At 43.9% G+C, this 16,534-nt stretch overlaps 1 protein-coding gene across 8 annotated transcripts in view; it reads right to left on the minus strand.

Annotated features, from left to right (window-relative positions):
• Positions 1-16,534, minus strand: part of RBFOX1 (RNA binding fox-1 homolog 1) — a 2,066,153-nt gene that overhangs the window by 915,313 nt on the left and 1,134,306 nt on the right. For all 8 annotated transcript variants that reach the window (XM_047839429.1, XM_047839430.1, XM_047839428.1 and 5 more), the window contains one exon: positions 8,181-8,228. Coding sequence is in view for 4 of the 8 variants with exons in the window: in XM_047839434.1 (XP_047695390.1) it covers positions 8,181-8,228 (48 nt within the window). In the remaining 4 variants the exon portion in view is untranslated. The remainder of the gene's footprint in view (positions 1-8,180; positions 8,229-16,534) is intronic.

Genomic DNA, 16,534 nt, shown 5'->3' on the forward strand with positions numbered 1-16,534 from the left:
CCCCATTTTATAGATGGTATGACTGTGGATCAGAAAGCTAATGTGGCTTTCCCAAGGTCTTATAACTAACAACCAAGGGCAGAACTAGGATTCAAACCCAGATCTGCTCCCCAAACTGTTTTCTACCATATTACATTGTTTTTTTGAAATAAATCATGTGGAAGTGAACAAAAATGTCAAAGATTTCTTGGCAGCAACCAATTTTGGGGGAGAGGGAGTCCTCTCCAAAGTTGACTTCCATCCCCTGTCTGAGGTTCTGGGCACATAATTCCAGACCCTGGCATTTATCTTCTCTACTTTTGGCTAGTCCCCACGTCTAAGTAGAAATGAGGTTGAGTCTGGCTTTTGATGGGCTACATGTGCAGCTCTCTGTCAGAATGTCCCAGGATAAGATGGGGTCTGTTGTGGTATACACACCAAATCTCATGAACATCTCAGCAGAAGGCAAATCTATAAATGTGGGTTGCTTTGCCAATGCTAGATGGCACCATTCTTGGGTAGGATATGGCGGTAGCAAGACTACAATGCTGCCCCAAACACAGCCAAACCACAGGCTGGGTAGTGGCTGTGGACTCATCTGGAAGGAGAGCCTTGCTTGATAGGAATGATGGCTAATAGTGTGAAGAAGATTCAGGGTCTTGAGGAATTTGCATGAGAAGAAGAATGTAATGCCCAGAGAAAGGGTAAGCAAAGCAGACAATAGCTTTGCTGGTGTTAGATGACCCCACCCTACTCTTTGGCCAGAGATAGTGGGGCCAGAGGTGACCTGCCGGAGGTTTTAGGGGTCAAGCATAAGCTGTGGACAAGTAGACACTATAGGCAATGGGGGAGTCTTCATGTATCTGATTATTTCACACCATCAAATGACATTCCATGTAAGACAGATTTCATTCTGTGACGCAGGACAAAGCACTCACTCTCAGATTTGCAAGGCCATAGGTGGCTTGGCCCTTGCTCACTTTCTGCCTCATCTCAAGCCACACACCTCTGTTCAGTCCCTGAGTCAAGCCATGTTTCTTCATCCAGACTTCCATCTTTGAACGCCACCCAGGAGTCTCTCCCCCTCTCCCTGCCTTCAATTGCAACTCAAATATCATTGCTCAGGGATGCTTTAATTTCCATTTCCACCGCTTTGGGGAATCTTGGAGCATCTCCCCATGTAATGCATACACATCATGAGCCTTAAACAACATTTGGAGCAGAAAAGAAATCCAATCCCCAGACAAATCCTGAGTCTCACCAAATGGCACTCACTGCAATCTTTGCCCTTGTCCTCCTTGAGTATCTCATTTCAGTCTTTAATGAGGAACTCGTCCATGAATACTTCCCATTTCAGGGAGAGGCCCTCAGAGTAAGGAGGACACCTTCCCCTCTGTCTTTGTTCTGCCTGTCAGAGCCCAGAGGACTACTCCACCCCTAGCCCCACAGCAAGAGAACAGTACGAATAGAAAACCAACTCTGATGACTGCTTTGTGCTCATTTTCAACCTCACTGCCATCTACGCCTCTGAAATCCAGGAGATTCATTTCTTGTCCATGTCAATCAACTCCTTCACTTCTCATGGCGGCCAGATGGATGCAAATATGTAAGGCGGCCAGACTCTGGCATGTCCCTGGATGGAGCTGCCCATGACCTGGGGTCAAATTTGCCAAACCACATGGATAGGTCTGATGAACTCTCCCCAAATCCAGACCTTCCTCTCATCTCCTGTGTGGTTCTAGCTCAGACTCATGCCCTCTCATCTGCATTCCAGCCTGGACTCCTGATTCCATCCTTGCCCCCAGCCAGTCTTCCTTACAAAGTTGGAAAATTCCCAAATGCAAACCCAAATCTCTCCTCTGATTGCAAACACACCGTCTGAAAACAGTTGCTTAAAATCCAGTTATTTGCAATCCTTATATACAATTTTTCAACATCCATCTGATTTTCATTAAATCCACTCAGTTGTTTTGTTCTTAATGAATATGTTATAATTATAAAAGACAGTCTTAGGCAGAATTATTTATTTATTATCTATTGATTTATTTAGAGCATGAGCGGGGGAGAGGGGCAGAAGGAGAGAGAGAGAGAGAGAGAGAGAGAGAGAGAGAGAGAGAGAGAGAATCTGAAGCAGGCTCCACACCCAGCTTGGAGCCTGATGTGGGGCTCAATCCCACGACCCTGGGATCATGACCTGAGCCAAAATCTACAGGCAGATGCTCAACCAACTGAGCCACCCAGGTGCCCCTTATATAGAATTTTTTAAAAGAAAATTGTATACTGAAGTAAATGGAAAGAACAGTATCCTTTGTCATACACAGAATGCAAGCCTAACTCAAAAGTAAAATAATGCTACCTTGGGGTTTGTTATGAATGAAACAAAACACCAACCAACTTACACCTCCTTGGTGCAATCCCAAGGTCTGAAAAATAACCAAAAGAGTAACTTCAACACTCCTTCACTGAGATGATGCCATGTCCATGAGCCACTTGGAGGTATTTCATTTATCATCTGAAATCTGACTCCTGTATTTAGCGATACTGGCCCCAGAAAATGCGGTCCTTTTCCACCACACATCTTCAGAAAGAGGACATCTGGCTGGAAACCCAGCACCAGTATGTCTGAGCACTGGCTGGCCTCACCTTGCTCTAGGCAAAGCCTTCATCGTCATTGCATCCCTGCACTTAACCACAGCCAGACACTGGCTGCATCTGTGTGCTCTGGCCCCTCTCCCTGTTTCCTTAGGACTTCCTCTTTGGCAAGTTAGTCACACAAAGTTTCCAGCACCTCTTTGGTTCCATACACCTCTGGCTTCCTGCCCTCCCTTACTCTCCCCTCCCATTGGGAGGAGCGATTGATGCAAAGCTCTGATCCATCAGCAAGGCAAATAATACCCTCCATAATCTTCTATCCCTCACTGCCTCAGTCTCCCCTCCCACCACTCTCAGACATGCACACTAGGCCTGGACCTACCTGAAACATGCCACATTTTTTGACGCCTCTGTCTTTGCCTGATGGGTTCCCTCTGCCAGGAGGGCCTTCAACAGACTCCATCTCCAGAATTATGCACACAAGTGCTCCTCCGAATCCACTGAGATGTAGCTTATAGGTCTCAAGCCTTCTGCATCTCTTAAATCTTTTCTGAATATGTGTTTTACTTGGCTTGCATGGTGTTTTAAAAATCAGTAGCCTTCCATTAAAATCCATATTTCCAGACTGGCTGAGAAAAATGGCAAAACTAAACATATATTCCACATGGCAACAGGTAGCTGTATCACAGCTCCTGTATATGGGGCCACTGCTCTGGAGTTCACTGCTGTCCCCAGCACTTCATTTTACCCCACAACAGGATTCCTGCCTGGACCCGGCAGACGGCTGAGTTTATTTCTTGACTGAGGCCAAGCATCTTTTCTTGGGTAAAATATTCCCCAAGTCTACTAGGTCCCGTTGGTTGTCCCTTTCTGTGAGCCTCCATAACACTTTCTGGGGACTTGTGTTTTTTTAAAGAGATTTAATTATAAATGACATGTGACGCCTGTAGGTGCAGACATTAGCAAAACAAAAATAAGAGTAGATACAGTTGACTGTACTCTTATTTTGTGCCAGGCATTCTATACACTGCCTTATGGTATCATCAACTCCTCAAACCAAATTTTCAAGTGAATTTTATCATCTTTAATTCACAGACAGACAAATGGAGACTGAGACAAGGTAAGATAGCTTCTCAAGGTCACAGTGCCGCTAAGTAGTACTGGGATTAAAACCCAGGACTTTCAGGCCCCAAAACCTATGGTTTTCACTACCACACTATGTTTACTCCCGTGTTGTGAGCACAGGATTTCTAATCCTTGCATATACCCTGGTGGAAATACAAAAGCTAAAACTGAACCACATCTAATGGAAAGAGAAGCCAAAAGTCCACTTCTGGTGCTGTTTTCTCTTGTCCTCAAGACCAGAATTAGTCCTGGCATCCCCACCTCCAGGTGCCAATGACTCAGGAGAGGGTCAGGGCTGACAAGGCTATGTTAAGTCTCTACGGCAAGTCTCTACTAGCCTTTGACAAAAGGGGCTAAAAACGTGAGGGCTGAAAGGTTGTCCCAAATTGAAAGTCAGATTATGTTGTTGGCAATGGATGAAGATACCATTCTGGGCAGAAATTCATCTGTTGGAAAGCACAAGTCTCTGACAAATTTAATTCTCATGTTTGTGTGTGTAAGAGAGTCTAGCATTAGTCTAGCGTTAGTTAGAGCTAAGAGCATAGCCTCGGCAGTAAGAATCTTTGAGTTCAAATCCTGGCCTCTGTAGTCACTTGACCTCGGGCAAGTCACTTAAGCTCTTCCATTTTTTGACGTGTGTAATGAGGGTAATGTCGGTCCCTGCTACACAAGGTACAGGAAGAACTGGAGGCACTTAGGAGTCTTGATCCAGGGTAAGTATCGTAAAAGGGAAAAGTCCGAAAGCTCAGGGTTAAGCCAGGCAGACGGCATCTACTATGAATCCCTATCACAGCTCCAACTGGATCCAATCTGAAAGTCGCTCTAACTTTGAAAACAGCTCAAACTTCCTTCCATGCAATTTCATAGCAGATCTGAAACTGTTTAGCTGCACCAGCCCAGGCGATAAGTGAGGAGAGGAAGGCCTGTCTGTGTTTATAGCCTTTGACAAATGGGCTCTCATCTCCTCCTGACAGATTCTACCCCCAGCTGATCCATCCACCTCTTCTGCCGTCACCTGAATCACGGTCTTCATAATAGTACTGAAATTCAGATGGATTTCACACCACAAATAAAAATGAATTTAAATGCCTCAGCTCCCCACCAGCAACACGGGTACTGTAAATGTCAAACGCACGCGGTTTTGCAAGGCCAGACGGCCGCTCCGAGTGATGGGTTACCTTGTGTCACCTTTGCTAAATCTGCATTAGCTCTGTGGCATTCACCTGTGGGAGGAAACAATCTGAGCTCTGCTTCCCACTTAAGGGTGAAAAATGCTGCCAGCCCTTGAGAGCTCCCTGTGACAGCCTTCTGGGTGATGCTAAGAAATGGCGAGAAAGCCATCTACATGCAGGTCTATTCACAGGGGCTCTGCTAATTGGTGGGCTTGCAAGAAAAAGGGAAATGTAAAACAGGAGGCACACCCAAGTACACACTGTGAATCTCTACACACACAACCAGGCAGGGTTCTCCTTGCCAATGGCTGCCGATGGAACATATGCATCTGGGATAGAGAAAAATAGACACACAGGAGAGAAAAACGATTCTCTCATTGGGTCAATGCTGTCAGGTGGAACCAGCCTGCGTGCAGACCCGAAGAGCAAAGTTACTTCTCTTCATTAGGATGAGGGCTCTATCTCTTGCAATTCAGCATTTATCTCCCATCATTATACCTGGTCTGGGATTCAATCAGTTCAAAAATGATTCAGCTCAAGGTGAACGTCCCTACCAAATAGGATGGGGTGTGCAACTGGAGGGGGCAGGAGGGAGAGACCCTATTAGACTCTACAGCAAAGGTGAGATCTTGTTCTCAGAAATTCTTCTATCCAGAAGGTACTCAACCATACACCAATGTGCAGGTGTAAGCACACAGATACATCCACAGATAGAGTATACACTGAAGAGAGGCAGACAGGAAGGAAAAGAAAATGAAAAAAGGAAAAAAAAAACAGTGTTCTTAAACATGCACCGAGTCCTACCGACATCAGGTTAAGCTTTCTTAACTAAAGGAAATGGAGCTTTAAAGATATCACTGCTGGTTTCCCTTCAGAGCACTCAGCGATTCGTAAAAACCCACCCGGGCCAAGGGGCTGTGTCTTCAGAGGCAGGCTGACTTATTATGGCACCTCTGTCATCTCTTGTCACTTCAATTCCACTTTATCAAATTACTGATTTTGCCAGAAGCATTCGGATTAAATGGAGAGGGGCGCGCACACACACGCAGGACTGAGTGTCATCGCTTCAACGGTGAAATTTCATAATTATACGTCAGGGTGACAGACGTTCCAGAGTGCATTCGAGAGACTGGATGAAGATCACTCCAGATGCCACGGCCGCTGTCTCCCTGCATGCCCTCGCACCACATCACGGTACGTGGGGGTGGGACTGGCACTCTTCAGTGGAGGGCGGGACACTGCCCCTCTGGGATGGCTAGGGTTGACATTTCCATTAGGAGGCAAGACCCTGATGTAAAGAGCCTCCCCCAATACCTCACCCCCACTCCCAACCACATTAGGCGACCCAGAGAAGCTACTGCCCAAATGTAAGAATCAGCCCAAAAATAAACTGGAAAAGAATTGGAGAGGAAGAAAAGTTTTCCTTTCAAACAGAGCGAATAAAAAATCGTTAGAAAATAAGACGATCAAAATGGAAGGAGTCATTACAACTGTTGCTTTGCCAGGAGTCATCACCAATTAACTGCGGCAAAAGGGGTGTGGTTAATTCATGTATCATCCTTCATAAGCACTCATGTTTGGAAAACAACAGGTGAATGTGTTTAGAGATGAGGCTTTATCTAAAGTGCCTGACTCAACCCCACAGGCTATGACAAAGCATAGAATGCGTGTGTGTGTGTGTGTGTGCACATGTGTTACTGTTTTCTGAAAACAGTTGAAGCCATGTACAGAATGATCACATACGACTTTTCCCCACCAGTCGGATCCACAGACTTGGGAGATCCTTATCACCATGATGTATGAACCAGTGGCAGTTTGGCTAGGTAGAATGGAGCTATGTGGCCAGCTTTCACTGCCCAGAGATTATCCTGGCTGCTCATTTATCTTGCTGGTGGTGGAGCTGATATTGTTTTAACAGCATCAGGTCTCCTTGTATCTTTCAAACACTACTGGCAAAGAAGGTACCAAAAAAAATAATACTCAACAGAAACATGCTTATGAATTCTACAAAAAGTCCAAGGGAAGTAGAAACAACCTGAATGTAGGAAGCAGGGCAGGAGACATGCTTTCAATGTGATGTGGGCAGAGTGGCTGGGGCAGATCACTGGCGGTACGACCAGTAGGAACAGATGAGAAAAGACTGTAGACACATGTTCAGCCTACGTTCCATTTGTCCAACTCACAAAATACACACCCGCAAGAATGCCGACGCGCAAACAACACAGGGGATGCAAATATGAGTAGAAATGCCTTTGTCTGCAAACGAGAGCGACCCAAACCTGGAAAGGAGCTGAAGATCAGGCAGAGAGAATCTCAGCTACCGTATCATTATTCCTTTCAACGCGAAGAGATTAACGCTCCTTAAAATAATGCACCGTAATTGCCTTTTATTTAAAAGCAAATTTTGTTTTGAGGAGTGCTCAACCACCTTATTAATCAGCAGATGACTGAGCTATCACCAAATCAGGGCTGAAAACCTCTGCTTGACATAATACCTGCATTCGACAATAATGGTACAGTTGCACAGAGAAACATCTTTCAAAATTGTGGAACGATGTCAAAAGTAGCTGGGAGATATGTACCCTCAATTCACTTATTTGACCTCTTTGGATCCAAGGCATTAAAGGCAAAATTTGATCTGCTTGGATGCGCTTTACCAGGGAAACATCTGTGAACTCTTGTCAATAAGGACAAACTGTGGAGAACAATTGTCTAACAGCTGTTTTTCCTGAGGGGATCCACACCAAGTATAACAGGAAGATGAATGGGGGTTGGGGTGACTCTGAAAATGTAGGAAATGACCTCCCCTCCCTGCCCCCCAAAAACATCTCACATAAATAGATTTATGTGATAGAAAGTAGCCGCTCATGTAAATGTGTCATGATGGAAAGAAACTGAGGCAGCCTCTCTTTCAATGTGTATAAAAACCAAATATAGGGACACAGCTTGGAAAGTCCAATATTTTATATTTTATCTCATATGTAATATTATAATCATCAATGATGTTCAACAACAATGTGAAATGAGTTAAGGATAAATGAGCTATGAGAAGCATATGACTAAAATAAAAACCGGCACCAAGTTTTTTAATACTTAATTATGTAATGTACTCTTCATTGAAGCCATTAGAGATAACAGAGATTGCAAAGAAAAAAAAAAGACAAATCTTTTAAAGTATGACTGTCTTTAAGTGTCTAATATCAGTACATGAATCACCTTTGCAAGCCACTGTCCAGCCTTTAAACACTTGGGTTTATATCATAGAGTTCTTGTTTTTTTGGGGAACCAAAAAGATGAAAAATACTGACTTACCTTTCTGTCCTCTATTTCCACACAGGTATTGCAGTCTGCTTTGATATCCTGAGAGGGTGAGAAAAGAAAGAGAAAGAACAGGAATCAGACTTATGGTCAGGGGACATTCAGCAGTGTCGTTGAAATGCCCTTTAAAATAATAAAAAACCCACGCTCCTAATGGTTGTTTCTCGAGCCATTGCTCTTTATAGCCCCTTTAAGAAGTATATGCCCTGGTGTTTGCATTAGAGACATATGGATGTCATAACTAAGCTTTATGACATGCAGATGTGGGGTGAAGGCAAAAGCTATGGATCAGAGGCCACAACAAAGAGAATCTGATGGCTCATAAAATAATATGCCCCCCCCCCCCCAATACCTTTATTCACATCAGCAGGAACTGCCCTCAACTCTCTCATTCCAGATTTAGGATACTCAAATCTACCTTCCTTCAACACAAAACCATCACCATCTATTTTTTTTTTATCTTTCTGTCTGTCCAGCTATCCACCCTGTCATCCATTCATCATCCATCCATCCATTTATCCATGCATCCATGGTTCCTTCCATCCATCTTTAATGTACGTCTACTTTTTTATGCAGTTTTTCATGTTGCTCTGGAATGTAAAGATGAAAAAAAAAAACATGGTTTCTACTCTCAAGGAATTTACCAGTTAGATAAAATGTCTCCCCCACCCCACATATGTAATTGTAATATTCATTCACTAATGCATTCAGAAGATAAACATTCAGCACCCTTGCTCTAGGAAATGAAGACTCAATAACATACAAAACACATGGAAAGTCCTGCCCTGGAGAGGCTTACATTCTGCTACAAGAGAAAGACAATAAAAAAGAAACATCAATAAATGGTATTTTATAAGAGGATACGTACTATGAAGAAAAATAAAGCATGGAAAAAGGAATGGAAATGTAAGGATGGGGGAATAAAATTTTAAATTTAAAGAGAAGTGGCAGGGGCATCCTGGTGGCTCAGGAGGTTGAGCAACTGAATTGGGCTCCAGTCAGGATCTCACAGTTCATGACATTGAGGCCCATGTGGGGCTCTGCACTGACATCTCAGAGCCAGCTTGGGATTCTGTCTCCCTCTCTCTCCTCCCCGCCTCAGTTCACACACACACACACACACACACACACACACACACTCTCAAATAAATGAATAAATAAATAAATAAACAAACAAACAAACAAAACAAACATTAAAAAAATATTTTTAAGAGAAGTGGCAACTGAGCAAAGGCTTGACGGAAGTTAGGGGATGAGCCTGCTCCTGGGGAAAGAGCATCTCAGGCAAGGGAGAGCAAGTGCCAAGTATAGGACACAGTTAAGCTACAGGAAGGAGGAAGGAAGACTCGGGACAGGAGAGAAATTTATTAGGAAAACAGTTGGAGATGAGATCTGAGGAGGACATTGGGCTTTATTCTGAAAGTAGTGAGAAACCACTCAAGTTTTATCGTGTTGTATCTTGTGGCAAAATACACGTAACACTTACTATTTTGACCATTTAAAGTGTTTAGTGGTTTACTGGCATGAAGCGCTTTCACGTTGTCGCGCAAACATCCCCACCCCCCATCTGTAGAACTTCTTCATCCTCCAGTTGAAACACTGCTCCCATTAAACACTAAGTCCCCACTCCTCCCGCCCCCAGTCCTTGGCGGCCTCAGTGCTACTTTCTTTCTCTGTGGGTTTGACTACTCTAGGTACCTCATAGGGTCAGTCTGCTAGGTCGGCCACAACGAAAGACCACAGATTGGGCGACTTTAATAAAATAAATCTATTTTTTTTTTCACAATTCCAGAGGTCACAAGTCCAGAATCGAGAGGCTGTCAGGGTTTGTTTCTGGTAAGAACTCTCTTCTAGGCTTGTAGATGGCCACCTCCTGACTATGCCCTCATGTGGTCTCTTCTCTATATGCAAGGAGAGAGATCTCTGGCATTCCTTTCTCTTCTTCTTTTTTTTTTTTTTTTTTTTTTTTAATTTATTTTTGGGACAGAGAGAGACAGAGCATGAACGGGGGAGGGGCAGAGAGAGAGGGAGACACAGAATCGGAAACTGGCTCCAGGCTCCGAGCCATCAGTCCAGAGCCTGACGTGGGGCTCGAACTCCCGGACCGCGAGATCGTGACCTGGCTGAAGTCGGACGCTTAACCGACTGCGCCACCCAGGCGCCCCTCCTTCCTCTTCTTATAAGGACATGAGTGCCATCAAGCTAGGACCCTATGACCTTTTAAATCTCCATTATCTTCCTAAAGGCCCTATATCTAAAAACAGTCACATTGGGGGTTGGAGCCTCAACATATGAATTTGGGGATAGGGTACAATTCAGTGTATAACACTCATATTAGAGGGATCATACAGTGTCGGTGCTTTTGTGTCTGGCTTATTTCATCTGGCATGTCTTCATCTAAGGCTCAGCCATGTAGTAGCAGATGTCAGAATTTCATTCCTCTTTAAGGATGAAGAATATTCTATTCTATGTACACATTACATTTTGTTGACCCATTCATCCATGGATGGTTGTTTCCACCTTTTGGCTACGATGAATAATGAACATGGGTGTTCAAGTCCTTGTTTTCAATTCTTTCACATATATACCCAGAGGTGGAAGATGGATGGAGTCCACAGGTGTCTTAAAGGATTGGAGGTGGAATATGAGAGAAAGACATAGACCACGAACCATTCCAAGGTTTTTGGCCTGACCATTCTAGAATGGAGATGGGGGGCTATGGGTAGCAGAATAGTGTAGGGGTCTTCAAACAATAATGGCTTGGGGGTAAGTTAAATCTATAGAAATATTTATTCTCTCATTGATAAGTACTTTGGTCTATTCTGCTGATGCGTCCTTGGGAGAAAGTTGATTAAGTGGAAGGCCATTACCATGGTGATTTATTAAGCACAAGAAATTCTAGGTCTGTATGAATCAAGAATGGAACCTAAGGAGACAATATCATAAGGTGAAGTTCTTGTTTTTTGTCATTTGTGGGGGTTTTTTGTTTTTGGGTTTTTTTTATTGTTTGTTTGCTGGTTATTTTTATGTAATAGACTGTTTCAATATCTGTCAAATGGGACTGAAACAGTGAACAATGATTGAATGACTCCTTGGTACCCAGAACTGGGCAGGTGTTTTTCATACTTGTCTCTAAGCTCCCCACAACCAAGCAAGGTTGGTGTTTTTAGTTTTACCATAAAAATATTGACGTGAGTGATTAGGTAACTCATCCGAGGTCACACAATGATGGAGCATAAGTCTACACCTGGAAATGGCTCCTACACTAGGCACTTTCCACTCCTTTCAGGTAATTTTATTTTGTTTTAGTCAAGGTGGTTGGTCAGTGTGGATAATTCAGGCCCTATGTCTCATTATGTTCCTTCCTTTTTTTTTTAAGTTTATTTTATTTTTGAGAGAGAGAGAGAGAAAGAGAGAGTACACAAGCATGAGTGGGAGAGAAGCAGAGGGGTGGGGGGAGCAAATCCTAAGCAGGCTCCAAGCCATCAGCGCAGAGCCTGACGTGGGGCTCCAACCCACAAACCATGAGATCATGACTTGAGCCAAAATGAAGAGTTGGATGCTTAACTGAATGAGCCACCCAGGCATTATTTTCCTTTCTATGTAGAGGAGGGACATCTAAAGCAAAATTATCTAGAGAAGAGGCACCGTTGTGATTCTCAAAGCATGGTCCCCATAACAGCAGCATCAGCATCACCTGAGAACCTTCAAGAAATGCATATTCTTGGTCCCCACCCAGACCTAATGAAGTGATCCCTGCTTTAGCAATCCCTCCAGGCATTCTGCTAGGGGCTAAGGCTGAACAGTGTCATGGCTAGCAGTTCATGCTGAAGCCAGACTCCTGCATCCCAGGTGTGGTGCCATAACATGAGAGCTGTGTAGCTTAGGCAAGTGTCTCTACCTTCCAAAATGCCAGTTGTCTTATTTGTAACATAGGGGTAATATTAGAAACTAGCTATTCAAAGTGGGGTCTGTGCCCCAGAAACTACAGCATCACCTGGGAGCTTGTTAAAATGGAGCACCTTGGGGCGCCTGGGTGGCGCAGTCGGTTAAGCGTCCGACTTCAGCCAGGTCACGATCTCGCGGTCCGTGAGTTCGAGCCCCGCGTCGGGCTCTGGGCTGATGGCTCAGAGCCTGGAGCCAGTTTCCGATTCTGTGTCTCCCTCTCTCTCTGCCCCTCCCCCATTCATGCTCTGTCTCTCTCTGTCCCAAAAATAAATAAACGTTGAAAAAAAAAATTAAAAAAAAAAATGGAGCACCTCAGGCTTCACCCCAGATAGACTGAATTAGAATCTGCATTTTAACAAATGTGTAGACTGGGGCGCCTGGGTGGCTCAGTCGGTTAAGCATCTGACTTTGGCTCAGGTCATGATTTTTCTTGAGTTTGAGCCCTGCATCAGGCTCTGTGCTGACAGCTCAGAGCCTGGAACCTGCTTCAGATTCTGTGTCTCCCTCTCTCGGCCCCTCCCCCACTCACACTCTGTCTCTCTCTCTGTCTCTCAAAAATAAATAAACAATTTTTTTTTTACTTAAAAAAATGTGTAGACTGAATGACTGTGTTCCCCAAAATGCATATGTTGAAGCCCCAAACCCCCAGGGTGACTATATTTGGAAATGGGGCCTCTAAGGAAGTAATTAAAGCTAAATGAGGTCATAAAAGGGGGAACTTTATCTGATGGGATTAATGTCTTTTTAAGAAGAAATACCAAAGAGCTTGTTCCCTCTCTCTCTGTATCCATGCACAAAGGAAAGGCCATGTGAGAACACAGAGAGAAGGGGCCATCTCTGACCCAGGACTAGTACTCCCCAGAACCTGACCTTGTTGCCTTCCTGATTTTGGACTTCCAGCTTCCAGAACTGTAAGCAAATACATTTCTCTTGTTTTAAGTCTCTCAATCTGTAGTATTTTGTTATGGCAGCCTAAACTGACTAAGGCAATGAGATTCCCAGATTATCTGCAAAGCCCCAGTCTTGGGGTCATGGGGTCATGGTTTTCTCACCACACCCCTATTTAATCGCTGAGGTCTTTGATTGACCTTGAACCTTTACTCTTACTAACACCTAACTCTCTTGGAGTTCCTCCACTAAGACACATAGTGATTAACTCAGTATGGGAGTGATGAAAATCATGAATTATTTTTAAACCCAGGAGACGCCATCTAGAAACAAGGCAAGATAAAGCAGTTCCTCATCTGTTTTATGCTATTCTGACCGGGGGAAGTATGCATTTCTTTCTTTCCTCCAGTGAAAATATGTGGAGTGTGCAGGGAAGAGTCCATATCCAGTTTTGATTTGCCCACAAAGAAGTGGCAGGTGTTAATCAACTAACTAATGAAATCAAGAAGCCAAAGGCAAGTTTTTGTTTTTAATCTGCCACCACGGACCCATTCAAGTGACTGAAAAAAGCCATCTGGCAGAATCAGAGCTCTTGCCATCTCCCTAAGATTATTCGATTTATTCTTGTCAGGATTAATTTACTAAACCCATGCTGGATTTTTTATTTAGATGATATTGTTGGTCTGTCATGCACTGCAGATCTACATGGGAGGCACCACAGGGGACTGCGCTTGCTTCTGAACAATGTTGGGCTCAAATTGGAAAAATGTCACTTTGGCGGGAACAAATTATTGTTCCGATCGCTCCTCGTAGAGCTGGTGTCTCCGGATGGGCTCCGACCTGACCTTTTCCGAACCAGAGTAGTCGAGTAAGTACTTCAGCCCCATTTGATGACTTCACTAGGAAAACAGCTCAAGTACTTAAGTGTTAAGGATGAATTTGGAGCCATGTACTCATCACTAAGCAATCAATTTCCTCACAGAAGCCAGCCATTCTCCTTTCCGTAGTTGGAAAACTCCAAACAGTGACTTAATCACTGGCAACAGACAGGATTTTCTACATGCTAAGGAGTCACACTGTTTGGGTTCATATAACTGAATTCCCTGTATGTAAAATAAGGAAAATAATAGCCACTTCATTTGTTGGGAGGCATATCTCATACATGCAAAATCTTAGCATATGTCAAGTCATGGATAAATGTTAGCTATCATTGATGGCACCCTCCAAGTGCCTTTGTGAGACCTGGTTCTGAGCAGAGTATTGAGAACTTAAAAAAAGTTTTATTTTTGGGGCGCCTGGGTGGCGCAGTCGGTTAAGCGTCCGACTTCAGCCAGGTCACGATCTCACGGCCCGTGAGTTCGAGCCCCGCGCGTCAGGCTCCGGGCTGATGGCTCGGAGCCTGGAGCCTGTTTCCGATTCTGTGTCTCCCTCTCTCTCTGCCCCTCCCCCGCTCATGCTCTGTCTCTCTCTGTCCCAAAAATAAATAAAAACGTTGAAAAAAAATTAAAAAAAAAAAAAGTTTTATTTTTAAAGTATGCTCTTCCAAGTCTTCTGAGTTCTTCTGGCTTTTAGACATCAAAGCACTTGTGTATCTGTTCTTTTCAAAAGCTGTTCTCTCTCCCCAGAGAAACTTAATTTCTTCTGCATTTTGTATGGTAGTTGTTTCTGATGATTTTTATAGGTCAGGGATATTTATGCCCACAATTCAGAGAACCATCATCCTGTATCATACATTAGCACCATTCACAGCTCCGAAATGCCCAGAAGTTAAAGGTCCCTGTGAACAGGTTCTGAGGGATAAATGTCTGCCAGTGAGATTCTGGAGGCCTCTGAGGATTTAGAAGCAACGAGTCTAGAGTGGGTGGAATACTAAGTCTCAAAAGATATGTCCATGTCCCAAACCCTGGAATCCGTGAATGTGACCTTCTTTGGAAATACGGTCTTTGCAGATGTAATTAAGCATCTTGAAATGAGATCATCAAGGTTATCTGCATGGACCCTAAATCCAATGACAAGTGTCCTTTTAAGAGATAGAGAAGAGATATCCATATGAAGACAGAGGCAGAGACTGGAGTGACAGAGCCACTAGCCAAGGAGTGCCCATAACAACTGGGAGCTGGAAGAGGCAAGGGAAGCATTCACTGGCAGAGAATCTGGTAGGAGGTAACCCTGCTGACAGAAGATGAAACCATCCAGGGGCACCTGGGTGGCTCAGTCGGTTGGGCATCCAACTTCAGCTCAGGTCATGACCTCGTGGTTTGTGGGTTCAAGCCCTGCATCGGGCTCTGTGCTGACAGCTCAGCGCCTGGAGCCTGCTTCGTATTCTGCGTCTCCCTCTCTCTCTGCCCCTCCTCACTCATGCTGTGTGTGTGTGTGTCTCTCTCTCAGAAATAAACATTAAAAAAATAAAAATAAAAATAAAAATAAATAAGATGAAACCATCCACCCTTAGCATCCTTAAAGATTTAAGAGTCAAAATTATTCAGGGGGGAATGACATGGGAAACAAAGGCAGAAGGAAATGAAAAATGAAATTAAATTTTATAACCAGCAGCCCATTGACAAATACTTGAGGCAGGCAAAGTAGAACATTTCTCCAGGAACCCCCTACTGTCTTCAAGTTAATGCTTTGCTAGAGGGAAAAACAACCTTAGCTTGACAATAGCTAGTCCATTAATATTCTGTGAGTCTTCTTTAGCATATGAAAATCCCTTTAGGAACTTGCCCTTGACTTTACCTCCCCCAACTCCCAAGTATATAATCAGTCTCTCCTCACAATCCTGGGACAGCTCTTTCTGCCCAAGGGTCTTGTCCCTATGCTTTAATAAAATCTTTTTGTATCCTAGACCTCTCAAGAATCCTTTCCTGGGTGCCTGGGTGGCTCAGTTGGTTAAGCGTCTGACTTTGGCTCAGGACATGATTTCACAGTTCATGAGTTTGAGCCCTACACTGGGGATTTGCACAGAACCTGCTTCAGATTCTCTGTGTCCCTCTCTCTCTGTCCCTCTCCAGTGCTTACTCTCTCTCTCTCAAAATAAATAAATAAACATTAAAAAAAAGGAATTATCTTATAAGTGGAAAAAAAAAAAAGGAATAGTTCTTTCTTGGCCACTGGCTCCAGACCTCCACCATGCAAAAACCCCATCATTGATTTCAGACTTGTGCCCGCCAGAGCTGTGAGAAAACACAGTTCTGCTGTAGTAAGCCACAAATTTGTGACAATTTTTTACAGAAGCCATAGGAAACTGATCAAGAGCCTCAAGGAGCTTCCGGTGTAAATCTCTCTTGATACTTGCCTACTCACCACTGAGAAAAGAAAGGCATGATCCAGGGACCACCCCATGAAAGCCAACCCCTAGGGAAGAAAAAAAAACTGTTTACACAGGCGATTCCAGGGCAACTGCATGCTGTTATGACCACAGGCCCTTGTGTTTTCAGAAGATAGCACCTGAAATCTATGTTAATGATTTCAGGTATCAACCCTGGAAGGGCAATAGTCAAGTATGGTCATAT

The sequence above is a fragment of the Prionailurus viverrinus genome, chromosome E3 (genome assembly GCF_022837055.1).
Source record: "Prionailurus viverrinus isolate Anna chromosome E3, UM_Priviv_1.0, whole genome shotgun sequence".
NCBI lineage: Eukaryota > Metazoa > Chordata > Mammalia > Carnivora > Felidae > Prionailurus > Prionailurus viverrinus.